This window comes from Primulina eburnea, chromosome 18 (assembly GCF_022965805.1).
Source record: "Primulina eburnea isolate SZY01 chromosome 18, ASM2296580v1, whole genome shotgun sequence".
Taxonomy (NCBI): domain Eukaryota; kingdom Viridiplantae; phylum Streptophyta; class Magnoliopsida; order Lamiales; family Gesneriaceae; genus Primulina; species Primulina eburnea.
Window position 1 is genome coordinate 2342583 of NC_133118.1, and position 13863 is coordinate 2356445.

Here is a 13863-nt window from a genome sequence, read left to right on the forward strand (position 1 = left end):
TGCTTGTAAAATATGATAATTATCGAAGATTTTGATTGCGTTTTAGAATGAAATCTCAATTAATACATGACGATGGCTTGTAGTCTATTTGACGAGTTCGTGGCGGAAACATGTCTTAAGTTCATCTTGCATGGAGCCATGTTTGCAACGTTCTTTCCGGTGAATCATTTCAACAGACAAGTTTTGAGCAATGATTGGATCCTTGGATTCTTCGGACATATCCAATCCACAGCAAAGCAAAAGCAAAGTTTACAAGTGTGCAACAAGAAGACACGCCCCTGTCATCGGAGAAATCTAGGCAATTCGTATCTGGTACCTGGCACAAGGTTTCCAAAATGGATTCTTTGATGTTATCTAACTTATTTTCATCTTCTTCGTAATCATCTACATTGTCGCTCTTCCATGGATGCTTTCTTTTTATGTTGCAAAAACACCCAATTCAATGCCCCAGAAATATTCCCTCCCTGAAGCACCAACGAGGAGTCGGGAGGATCGACTGAAAAACGAAATGAGTGAGCTGTAAAGTTGGGAAATATTTCAGTTCAAGAATTATAGGGACAGGGTTTTCAATCTTGCCCGTTTCTTGGATCCCTGTTTTATTTATTTCAGAGGGTACTTTGAGTCCAAGAATGATTAGTCAGACTCAGAAAGACTAAACCAGAAGTCGGTGCAATCTTACAGATTTCTCGAAGTTCGTTTAAGAAATCAGTTGAGGGGTGCATTGAACTCAAGTAAAGTAGTAAAGTTTTTTCAGGACTCCGATTCCTTTGATTGTAATTTAGATGGCATCATCCGTTGAAAGGAGTAGCTTCATTAATAGGAGCACTCCTCTCATGCCAGGGCGCGTTGTGATTGCGTACGATGCGACTAAAAATCAAACGAGTCAGGTGTTCAGAGACACTATTACCAATATAAGGAAGCAGGATGGCATGATTCAAGAAGGGGATACTATTACCGTGCTTGGAGTGTTGCATAAAGCACTTCACCCTAGTAAGTATATGTAATTTAAGAATGCTGCAACTATTAATGTGAAAAGCACATTTTTGGGATATGATCTGTAATCATGATTTATCAATAGTATGCTGCCTTATAAGATGGCAACAGTTTGCTCGAATTGATTTTTTATTCTTTACAGAAGTAGACAAGTAACAGCAACTTGATTGATGAAAAATTAGCTTTTATTGTAGTTAGTTTAAGAGAGTTAGCATATGGAAAATGTGGTAACGTTGATGGTTTTGACAAAATTGTGTAATGGGTAGAATGTGTTTGAAAATCTTGAAATGCCTCCTGCTTAATGCTTATCTTACTTTCACTAGTTTATTCCTACCACTGTGAATTACACTTGCTTTTGGTCCGTCATTTTTCTATTGACCGTGTATTGTCTGGCACTGTGGAAAACTTAGTTAAATTTTAACAGAGGTTTGATTCCTGAGTGGCTTTACATTTTACAATTTCCTCCCAAAATAGGAAATGTATCCGTGTTCATTTGGCAAGGAGTAAGCACTAGGTGTTTGTTTTCACCAACTTTCAGAATCAACTTTTCTCGACAGTACAAAATGCTCTTTCTTACATCAGTACCTGGTTCCTGATATTTTTGAACAAATTTTTGAATTTGAATATATCTTACCCACGTTAGAAAACCAAACCAAAATGAATAGAATAGAGACACTATGAAGATTTTTGACATTTTTGTTACGTAATTGGATATTCATATACTGCTGTGGAAATTGGAAATTAGCCATTTTTTCTTTATCTAGCCTATGTCAGTTTGTCTATCACAGATTACTTACTGGAGAATACACTGCTTAAGAAGGACGTTTAAAAAAAGTTGAACAATATGGTTGAGGGAAATTGGACAGGATTTCTATTGGAGTATTTATTTCATTTACTTCAACCTTTCTTTCATTTATCATGCTTAAAATATGTTATCCAGTTTTCATTATTAACTATTATATCTGCACAGTGGGCTTTCATATGAAAATAGGTCCCGACTCTTTGTTCGGAACACATGCACGTGTAATCAAGGAAGATTCCGCAAGGAAGCTTGGCGCATATGTAAGCATGCTCCAGCGTAGCGCTGATGAATGTCAAGGCAATGGGGTAATAGAACCATTATGTATCTTTGTTGCAAAATTGAAGAACCCTAAATTTGTTATGCTGAATATTTCTATTTTGTCATCTAAAGAAACCTCAGATGCAATTTGGTGTTGAAGTTAACTTGTGACTTTTTCGTATTCCAAACTCAAATAAAGTCATTTTATAGATGTTTACTAATTTCAATGTGCCATTTAATATCAGCTAATTGATATGGAAATATTAAATGACTTTCTGCTGGACAAAATTTAGCCAGGCTGCGGCCTTTGTGTAGTTGGTGAATTTTTGGCAAATCCAAAATAAAATGGTCTAACAGCCTTTGAAAGTTTCCAAGGTTATAATTCTATTGACAAAATATGATCCCTGTAGGGTTAACTTGGGCTTTCGGGAACTTAATGAATTTAAAAATGGACTCGCTCTGAACAATGTAGTGTAGACTGAGTTCCCTGTTTTGGAACGAGCACCGTCTTTTCAGTTTTTCTAGTTTCTTGGGGATTAGATTTCCCATTTGTACAATTGATACCTGATGACAAATCAACATGCACTAACTTATAGCACATTACTTTAAATTTGGTTTTATGTTCAAAAGGGTAGAATGGATGTATTTTTACATTGCATCAACACTAATGTATTTTTTATTTAGATAAGTATTGAAGTCAAAATTGCTGTTGGAGCTCCGGTGGAGAAAGTTGTCTTACAAGAAGTCACTGCTTCAAATGCAACATGGGTTGTACTTGATTGGTAAGATCTGATTTAACTCTTTCATTCTCATCTGGCTTATTTGATTATTTGCTATTTATTCGATGTGGCTGTAATTTATTAATTCTTTTATTTCCATAGATTTCTTTTTTTGTTATTCATTTTGATCTTAGATACAACAGTGGAGTTGGATATATCAATGAGCATGTATTTATATGTGCAGGTGCTTTGTTTGTTTCTGATAATAGTCAACCATATCAATATAGTTTGTACAGTTCCTTCTGTCATCCGTAACGAAAAGATAATGGAACATAAAATTTCTTTTCCTTTTACTTTTTTCTCCAATTTTCTAGGTACAAAAAGAGGCTTGGTATTTTAATTCGTCAAACAATGAAAAATGGGAATGAAGATTGATCGAGGATATAAATGGTTGAAAATGAGATTCAAAACGGATTAATGGAATTAGTAATGCTTTATCTTGCTACCATACCTTTCTTTCTATTGAAAATAGTACACTTGTTAGTCGTTAGATTTAAGTTGAAGATTAACCACGAATGCCTTAATTCTAATTTAAGAATTCTTATGCTGAATTCAATTTCATTTCACTATTCATAAGCAATGCAGGTCAATAACAACTGTTCGGCTCTGAACCAACACATTGAACTTTGATAATGAAGTGAGAGAAATCTTTTAAGCAATTTAGTGTCTTTCTTGATGAAATTTCTCCTTTCCCATATGGCTCAACCAAATGATAAATCAACTAGGTTGTATGAGATAAGAAACTAGCTGTGATTCTATGATTCATGAAGTTCATATGGGTGCGTCCAGAATGATGGAATTGGTAATACAAATAATATTTTAACGCAAGTAATTGAATAGAGCCGCCAATGATGTCTGCATATTTTATTTCGTGTGGATGAGAGACTGGCTATCTTTCAAATGAAATTTTTAATACATGGAGGTTACTTGCTCATGCAGGATTTTATCCTGAAAGAATGTGTGCGGAACTTGTGAACTATCGTGTGCATAGTGTTATATTACATTTTCTTTTCCATTTCAAATATATCACATCTCTAAAAAATTTACTTTTCACTAACCATGAGATGCAATTTCTGATAGATCTTTTATTTACTCAGAACTTTTTGTTGCTTTTTAGTGACAAAAAAATAGAATAACAGATAAGTTTTTTTTCCACTGTCATTTTCTCTCTCGTATATTCTCGGTTGATCTTTTTCTCCTGAGCATAATAAGTACTTTACGCTCCATATATTGGTAATTTAAAATATGGTCACTATTTTAACAAAGTTGCATTGAGTGCACAGATACAATCTTTAACCTCCCCAACATTGAAAAAGGCGTCCCCCTTCTATCAGCCACATCTTTTAACTTTTGTGATTTTCTAATTCAGAGCATTTCTGAAAATTATGCTTCCACTCCTTTGAATATCCTGGGTAATCTAGTCAACTTTAACCTCAATTTTTATGTCTGTAAATTTCTAATTTCTTTTTACAATACCAGAATTCCTGTTGCATTCACATTGTTATGTTTCAACTGCTAAAGAAAAGAACTGATGTTGGGAGTTCCTTTACCTTTACTTCGCGCAATAAAACGAGCTTCACATTTTCTTCTCTCAATCCTGTTTCCCTAAATTTTGATTAATTTATTAACTTGGTCAGCAGATAGCTTGATTTTGATACTGGATTTCCAATTAGTTTGATGACAAACATTTAGTTTGGCACGTTTTTAGGTACTTCCTGAAACACGTATTATGAAATTATTTCAATGGATAGCTGATAATTTGCTATGACAGGCACCTAAGAAAGGAACTGAGGTATTACCTTAAACGCGTGCCTTGCAAGGTTGCACTGGTTCTTGAAAATTCGACCTTGGATGTTATGAGGCCCTATTGTTCTGACAGTGCCAATGGTGTTCCGAAACATAAACTGGTGTATTCACTATCCAAGCCTGTTTTGGTGTCGCCAACTGAAGATATTGAGAACAATGAGAGGTCCGTCATTTCTTCTGCTGGCCCTGAAATTATGAACTCTATGGAAGATACTGAGATTCAGAAGAGTATCTTGGTGACATCGCTGTCTTGTAACTCCAAGGAACCTGATTTTTCCATGCAAGAAGAATTTGGCTCAAATTCTCCGAAAGAAAAATTAGGTTGGAAAGGTTACTATACACTGAACAATTTGGATTTTACATGCGCATTCTTGGTGCCATGCTTTAATTTGTCTGATCTAAGTTTTTTGTTTCATCTCTGCTCTAAGCTTAATCACAGCATGGAATCCATCAGTGAACTTTCTATAATATCACTATTGGAATTTGTCCTAGTCATGAGGAGACAATTTGACTAAATTGCTTGGGTTTTTTCACGCTCTTTCTTTCGGTCCATGGTGGATAACTGAGTAAAATGTAATGTCATGTCTCCTTGCCTAAAGAATTGTTAGTTGGTGTTATGCTTCATACTCTTTCTCGGTGAAACACCTTGAGAGTACAAAATGAGGTGCTTGAGCTGTCTGTTTTTTCTACCTTCAGTTTATAAACTTGTTTTCGCCATTATGACTAAAATATCATAACTAGGAGCTGTCCTGAATTCCGCAGGTGTTGATGCTAAAATGAAAAATGAGTATTATGATTCTTCCCCGGTGATGCTAGAACAGCTAAGTCTGCCAAGTTATTCTGATGCCCCTTGTCTTTGTAACGATAAGAAGATGGAGAGTTTTCAAAATTCGATGGATTATGTTGATATTGAGATAGAGATTGTTACAGCTGATTGTTCATCTGAAAATGCAATGAAAGGTGGGTATGGAACTGCAATAATGGTCCTGATCTTAGCACCATGCATCTTTATGACTGTATTAAATACTTTCCACAGGTAGCAATGCTGAATTTCTAATTAAATATGATGAATCTGCGCCTGTTCTTAGTACGTCTAGTGGATTGGAAATGGAATCGGGTTCTATGAGATATAGCTATTCTGAGATAAATATAGCAACAGATAATTTCTCACCTGATAATCTACTGGGCGAAGAGAGGTATGGAGTTGTATATAAGGGTCAGCTCGAGAATGGTCAGCTTATTAGTGCAAAGGTGCAAAAGGAAGCAAATACACAAGGGATCCCAGAATTCCTGAGGTTTGCATGCCACAAAAACATCCAGATGTTTCTTGGTTATTGTTGCAATGAAGACTTTAACATCTTGGTCTACGAATTTGTCTGCAACAAATCACTTGAGCGGCATTTACTTGGTGAGCAAATTTGCTGTATGTAGAAACGAACTAAGTTGATTCCCTTCTATTCTTAGAACGAACCAATCTTGTACTCCCTTGTTTCATTATTCAGTGGTATTATGATGCAGATAACACAGAACCTGTCCTTGACTGGCACCGGAGACATTCTATTTCCATTGGAATCGCTAAAGGTCTGCGTTTTCTACACGAAGAGTGTCGAGGAAGTCCTATAATTCATGGTTACTTGAGGCCTTGCAATGTATTGCTCACACATGACTTTGATCCATTGGTAAATCATTCTTTCCTCTATACCTGTGATTTTCAATTGTGTTTTTTTTTTTGAAATTTTTTATGGTCTAAGACATACTCAACTTGATCAAGCATAGTCATAGATAATTTCAATCTTTACGGAATACATTTCTCCCCTTTTTTTTGTGTCCGATTTTCTTGAATGTCATCATCTCCATAGCTACTTAGATCTCTGCTTCTATGATATAACGGATTTAAAAGGCTATTATTCATTTCATGACATTAAGTGCTATTAAAGGACATGATTTCATTGCTTGAACATTTATTTCGAGGTTTCTTCATGTTTAATTAGAATTGTGTTCATTCTAATTCATGTACAGCTAGGAAACTGTGGCCTCACAAGCAAGAATAACAAATCGACAACCACCCACGCCACCTCTATTGCGTGAGTTTTGGTTCCTATCTCATAATGAAAAAGATAGCTGCATTTCCATGGATATCAGTGCCCCTTGATTGATCTCAAGTTTTTTTCTCTTTTGCAGTTATCACGCACCGGAGTTTGCAGAGAATGGAACCTTTTCCATTAAAACTGATGTTTATGCATTTGGCATTGTTCTGATACAGTTAATAACAGGACAACGGTGTGAAACAGCGGTTTTTTCGAGAAGTAACAATAATCAGTCTCTCTTACAGTGGGTAAGTGTGGCAATTTTTTCGGCTGTTGCCCATTTTTCCAAACAAGTTTCAAATAAAGAAAATTTTCCTCAAATTTAATTCCTATGGTAAAATCGATGAGTTCATATTTATCTATTTTTGCTGCTCGCGTTTTTGTTTTTTCAGGCACTGCCACTGATAGAGATGCTTGCAGTAGACGAGCTTGTGGACCCTCGACTTGGGGACTCATATAGCATTTATGAACTGTACAACATGGCTAATGCTGCATGCTTATGTATTCAAACCGAACCCGAGACACGCCCATCCATGGGAGAGGTGAAATATGATTCATTGAGTACATTATCTTCCAAAACTTTCTCAATTGAATTTTAATTCTTTGTAAATAGTCTTGTCTAGTCTATACCTGGAAAATTAAGGTAAGTCACTTTCTTCTCCAAAAACAATCTTAAATATGAGAAACTATTGCATTACAACTTGCTAAAAATATTTGATTTTCTCGTATATAGCACCAGTTCTCGGCTCTCTGTCAGCATTTTAAAGATTTTCCTTTGTCCAGGTTTTGCGCCTTCTTGAGGGAAAAAGCGTCCATTTATAGCACTTGACAGGACAAATGAAACGGGACAATGCATGCGAACAGACAATATGTAGATTGACAACCTGTAGTTGTGGTTGAAATCAATATTTCTTCTGATACAATTTCTCAACTACGAATCCCCCGTTCCATATACTCTTTTATCATCAAGCTCTCATGTCACAATTTATTTATTATGGTTCAACCAGATCAACTAGTTGACAAAGTTGGAAGTGAAGAACTACTGGTAGATATTTGGCCAAGATATAGATCATTAGTTGACATAATTGTGTTGATGATTTTCTTGAATATACATGAGTTTCTTAGATTCTCTAACCTAATTAATGAACGCCCTGGATACAGAAACTTGTACTTTTTTGGATGATTCTTCTTCTTTGACGACGACGACGACACTTGTCTGTATTTTCAATAATATTAAGTGGATGTTAGCCACGGTTTCTTTACTTTCTTGATGCTTGCTAATGTGATATAGGACCATTTACTTGTCTCAGTTTTGTCATCATTGAAACCTTATATTCCGACAAAACTGTTGTTTCGCTTGAAAATTAGTGTTTGGTGTTCTTAGAGCTTATTGTGATCAACAATAAATCGTGATGAGCATAGCGGATTCTTTCATTTTCGGAATTTTGGCACGTCGGGGTATCAAAATATCCTATTTTGGATTTATGCTTGCTTTGCTTTTTTCGAAACTTTATTTCAGAATGGTTTGATATTTTGGTGCCTAATTGGACAAAATAGTCGTCTGGATAAATATGCGGGGAAAAAGGTTTTGAAGAGCATGATAAAAATATATCATGGGAGACTTGGATAAAAGGCATTTGAATGATCCATTAGATATGCAATATTTTGTTCTCATGTCAATGAGACCACATGATGGGATTAGATATTTGATAGTAATATCGTTGCTTCCCATTTTATCTTGAATCAGATTCGATTATTTTGTTGTTTATCAACAAATCGGATCACCCAACTTGGGAATTAAATCAGATCATAATTAGAATTTGATGCCCCTACAAGTAGATATGATCTTTCTCCAGCAAACCTGCTTTCCTATGCATATCAGTGACAACCATGAAAGAGCCGCATCATGGGTAGAGCAGAGGAGTTGCATCATGGAAGAGCAGAGGAGCTGCATCATGGTAAGAGAAGAAAAGCCGTGTCGGTTCATCAGTCAAATAAGTTGGCACACATTTTAAATGAATGTCAAAATGGTCGAAAAGAATTTTGAAATGAAACGATGCGTTCAGACGGAACGCGTTTTAATACGCAGTTTCACACCTCGAAATTCTACTATAAATAGGTGTCTCATTCTTTCATTTCAATCATCAAATACGACGATAAATAAAATCTTATTCATATAAAATTCTTGAATAAATTTTCTATGATAAGGAAAAAATTATGAGGAAGTTGAGATACACTATTCAAATTTGCAAATTATAAAAGATAATATAAGATCAGAACAAATATTGTATTTAGAGAACTTGGCTTACTAAAGTTCTTTCCATACAAGGTATCTAGCTCATCTCATTCTATAGATACCAGATATGCTCTATGGTTTTACACATTCATATACTTTTATCACTAGCACTATTATTATCTCACACTTAAGTTTGCTATCTGGACTGACTTAGGCATTTGAGAAGCTACGCTAGAAACACTTCCGGCACCCTCTATCGTTTGTCGTCCGTGCAGATCCACACCGAAGTTCTGCTTGGCCCATACTTAACCAGGGAGCTTGACCAACTCAATTCAGCAAGGCGTATTGTATTTGGCTCACCAAATCGAACCTAATATATATGAAATTTTTGGTATCATTAATTGACGATGTCTGTAGAAATTTAAAGAAAAAAAAGAGAATAATCAAAGAGGAAGTGGAAATAGGGTTCATCGTCAAGAGAACCTATAAAAAGAGAATTGTGAGGATAAACACCAAGAAGATGAATACCTTGAAGAACAACCTCACGGGAGACCAAATCAGCCGAACAACTCATCTTGCTCTTCCATATAAGAGAACATTATGGACTTCTTAGGAAGAGCACATCCCGGTCTTACACATAAGAGCGCGTTCTGGTCTTCCTCCGAACAACTCATCTTGTTTTTCCACATAAGAGAACATTATGTTCTTTCTCGGAAGAGCACATCTTGCTCTTTCTCAGAAGAATTCATAACAATCATTATTAGAAGATTCAATTCTAGTCTTCATCGGAAGAACACATTATGGACTTCTTTAGAACATCACATCCTGCTCTTCCACAAAAGAGCAAATTATGGACTTTCTCAAAAGAGCACATCACGGTCTTCCACATAAGAGCACATCTCGGTCTTCTTTCGAACAACTCATCTTGTTTTTCTGCATAAGAGCACGTTCTGCTTTTACTCAGAAGAGAACAATCTGTTCTTTATCGGAAGAGTTCATCATGGTCATTATTAGAAGAGTCAATTCTGGTCTTCCCCGAATACCACATCCTGGTCTTCCACATAAGAGCACACCCTAGTCTTCCCCTGAACAGCTCAACCTGTTATTCCAAATAAGAGCACATTCTGGTCTTACTCAGAAGAGCACATCCCGGTCTTTCTCGGAAGAGACCATCGTGGTCATTTCTAAAAGAGCCGATACTAATCATCACTGGCATAACTCTTTGTTGTCATATTCAAAGAGCGTATCATGGTCATCCTTGGAAGAGCCTATACTAATCATCACAGGGATAAATCATTGTTGTCATATTCAGACGATGGTCTTTCTTGAAAGAGTAGATCTTGATCATTCTTAAAAGATGCTACTCCTTCGGAGATCTCTCATCAAGTCAATCAATCAATCAAACTCTCTTTTAATTTTGGTTGCATTTATATAAATTTGCTCGGATTTATCTAATGCTATTTTATTTATTTTGCTTAGGTCATTATTACACTTTATTACATTGGTCATATAGTTATATCTAAAACATCCGACGTAGTAAAGTTATTCAATACAATAAAATATAAGCCCAACACATTTTGATCATCTCACAATAACGTCCCCACACAAAAAACTTGTACAAAAGCCCAGCACAACCTGGCTGGTTTCAAAGCCCAACACAACCTTACATTAAATCAACAAAGCTTGGCAAAATACTAAGCCCGACCAGCTCGACATTTTAAAAGCCCAGGACAACCCGTCACATTACATTATGTCCAATGAAGCTTGGCAAAGTACAAAGCTCGACCAACTCGGCACTTTAAAAGTCTAGCATAGCCTGAAATATTACTTTAAGTCCAATGAAGCTCAGCAAACTACAAAGCCCGACCAGCTCAATACTCTAAAAGAACATTACAACCTGACACATTACATTAAGTCCAATGTAGCTTGGCAAAACACAAAAGCCCTACTTTCTCGTGACATACTCAAGTCCAGCTGAGCTTGGCAAAACAAAAGCCAAGCATAGCCCGATACATTACATAAAGTCCAACGGAGCTTGACAAAATACAAAAACCCTTTCTGCTCGGCACATGCTTAAGTTCAATGGGGCTTTGAAAAATATAAAAACCTAGCACATCACGTCACATTACATTAAGTCCAACGGAGCTTTGTACAAAACCCGACCAACTCGGCACTCTAAAAGCACAACACAGCCTAACACATTACTTTAAGTCCAACAGAGCTTGGAAAAATACAAAAGTCCGACCTGCTCAACATATACTTAAGTCCAACAGAGTTTGGGAAATTACAAAAATTCGACCTGCCCGAAACCCAGCACAGCCTAGCCGATTTAAAAGTCCAACACTGTGGGGTCTTTAGCTCCTAATCATTATTACAACACAATCTGATTAGGGTTAATTAATTACTGCGGATTTTTCTTTACGACGAGCCCAGATCTTTTTATTTGAATACTAAAAATAGTATTCCATCTCACATCATAAAACATGCCCACACGTAATCAAATCCAATCACAAACAAACAACTCATATCCTCGAGACATGCCCCGGTATGCAATGCATGTATGTCGTGGAGGTATCAGGTCAAATGCCCATCCACTGAGCACATGTCAGAATCAAACGAATCGCTATCAAATCAATGCTCAAGCTGGCACACATGCCTCAATAAGGGATAATCGTATGATAGCGTCGACAAAGCGCATCAAATCCCAAATCTCATATCCAATCATCGGGGCCACAAATGTCTATGCTTTACGGGTCATATAATACCAGCATAGCAATTGTGTTCACACACCCCAGAATCCAATCAGATCATATCAGGGTATCCAAGGATCATAGCTCAACGTGCATGTCATGTATCGATGTATGCATCAAATGATGTGTGTTAACAAAACATTTATTTTATACATCGATATCTCAATTTCAATGTCATGTATGCCACATCAATCAACAAATAAGACATATAGACACATATTCCCGTTCCAATCAATCAAACCAATCCAACATATATCATATAATACAGATACATGTCGTATGTTACCTGGTCGCAACATACCTCAATTCTTCGTTTCCAATTGATGTAGCTTTAGATATCAGTATAATAAGCTATCTACATCAATAACGTATTCGTTTCAATCAATAACACCATTCAAAATCAACAATATAAGTTTCAAATATCTTTTGAAACTTCAAAAATTCATATCAGCTTCAAATCATCGCATAATTCCATTCTGACTTCAAAATTTAGTTTCTTGTCAGTTATTCTACCGCATATATAACTGACAAATAATTATTCAATCTCAGTCCAACGATTAAAATTTCCTAATTATAATAAATTGAGAATAATTCAAAATAACATACACTATAATCATATCTTCTTCGTTAAAATCATACATTATTCAACAATCTTCAATTCCAGTATGATATAACAATTTATCGGATTTATTCCAAAAATCGACGAATTTCAAACATCACCAAAATTATAAAATTTATACCTCAAATCGAAGACCTCGTGTCAACGATACCAAAACTGAAGTCGGTTCGTCGATTGGATACACCGATAAATCGCATGATCGAAAAGAAAATCAAAAACTCTATTATCTCCCATCTCTCTTTCTCCGTTGTCTACTGTAGGAAATGAAACTCACGTTTCAACTTTATCCTTCATCCTATTTTCTTTTTTTTTTTAATTTTTTTAATATTATATTAAATTATATTATATATTAATAAAATAAAATATATAATATAATATATACTATTCAAAATTTTTAAGTCGGTAGACCCACGGATAAGCCGATCAATTTCCAGAACCTTCTAAGTTGAGATTTTCCGATATATAAATTTCAATCATTTGGACTTATAATGACCAAAAATGTCATAGCTTTTTTAAAAAAACCTGTATTTTTCAACATGACTAAGTCCAATAGAGCTTGTAAAATTACAAAAGTTTGACCAGCCCAAAACCCAGCACAACCTGGCCGATTTAAAAGTCCAACACAATCTAGCAGATTCAAATTTCAGCACAGTTTGGCCGATTTAAAAGTCCAGCACATCCTGGTCAGTTTAAAAATCTAGCACAACCTGGCCGTTTTGAAAGCCTAGCATAACCTGACCGGATAAAGAATCCCAAATAGCTTAGCACATTACAATGTCCAACTAGCTTGGGAATCTATAAAGCTCAATGTAGAGTTAGAACCAGAACGCCTCAGGCAAAGGTCTCGCTCGGGTAAATGATTCAATACTTAGTAAAATTTTATAAATTTTTCTTACTTTCAATTACAGCTCGGGCAAAGGTCCTGCTCTGATAAACAGTTCTTTGGTAAATGTTCAGTACATTTTACTTACTTTCAATTAAAGCTCGGGCAGAGGTCCTGGTCGGGTAAATAGTTCAATAGTACAATTTCGATAAATTTTACTTACTTTCAATAATAGTCCTGGCAGAGGTCCTGGTCAGGTAAATAGTTCATTACTTAGTAAAATTTCATCATATTTAACTTAATTTCGATTACGGCTAAATCAAACATCCTGCTCGGGCAAACTACTCATTACTAGGTAAAATTTCGGTATTTTATTATTACTCGACAGATACTCTGCTCGAGGGAGAATGCATTAGCAATGTTTCATGGTGATTAAACCATGTTGGGGTTTAGAGCTCTATTTGTGTGGGAACTACATAGGAATCAACAACATCACCATCCAAATCTATGGTTTGGATCGACTATTGCTTAAGACATTGAGAACCTAACTCGACTCTCGATCAGACCCAAAAAATTGATCTAAAATTCATAATTCATTTAGACCACAAAGGAGGAGGTACAATTGATGCCAGTATAAGCAGTTCTGTTATTTTCCAAAGTAAAACCCTACTTTCCTATGCATACGCGTGCCGACCATGGAAGAGCTGCAT

At 35.8% G+C, this 13863-nt stretch overlaps 1 protein-coding gene across 4 annotated transcripts; it reads left to right on the plus strand.

Annotated features, from left to right (window-relative positions):
• On the plus strand, positions 1 to 8001 carry LOC140819854 (probable serine/threonine-protein kinase PBL23). 4 transcript variants are annotated; one of them, XM_073180093.1, is made up of 11 exons: positions 2 to 990; positions 1964 to 2100; positions 2738 to 2835; positions 4604 to 4968; positions 5401 to 5598; positions 5675 to 6046; positions 6157 to 6317; positions 6658 to 6722; positions 6820 to 6973; positions 7118 to 7267; positions 7509 to 8001. In XM_073180093.1, the coding sequence occupies exons 1-11, from the start codon at positions 783 to 785 to the stop codon at positions 7545 to 7547; spliced, it is 1947 nt and encodes a 648-aa protein (XP_073036194.1). In that variant the 5' UTR covers positions 2 to 782; the 3' UTR covers positions 7548 to 8001. The 4 variants fall into 4 exon arrangements, with proteins under 4 accessions (XP_073036196.1, XP_073036194.1, XP_073036195.1 ...); XM_073180094.1 differs by having other exon boundaries at positions 4 to 990; positions 4604 to 4959; positions 7509 to 8000; XM_073180096.1 differs by having other exon boundaries at positions 856 to 990; positions 2743 to 2835.
• The last annotated feature ends 5862 nt before the right edge of the window (positions 8002 to 13863 follow it).

What these genes read in the sequence shown, in the direction of transcription:
- LOC140819854 (XM_073180093.1), top strand. Translation starts at nt 783, where the DNA reads ATGGCATCATCCGTTGAAAGGAGTAGCTTCATTAATAGGAGCACTCCT. An exon ending in ATGAATGTCAAGGCAATGGG is followed by an intron (nt 2,101 to 2,737) that starts GTAATAGAACCA and finishes TTTTTTATTTAG; the next exon opens with ATAAGTATTGAAGTCAAAAT. An exon ending in CACGCCCATCCATGGGAGAG is followed by an intron (nt 7,268 to 7,508) that starts GTGAAATATGAT and finishes TCCTTTGTCCAG; the next exon opens with GTTTTGCGCCTTCTTGAGGG.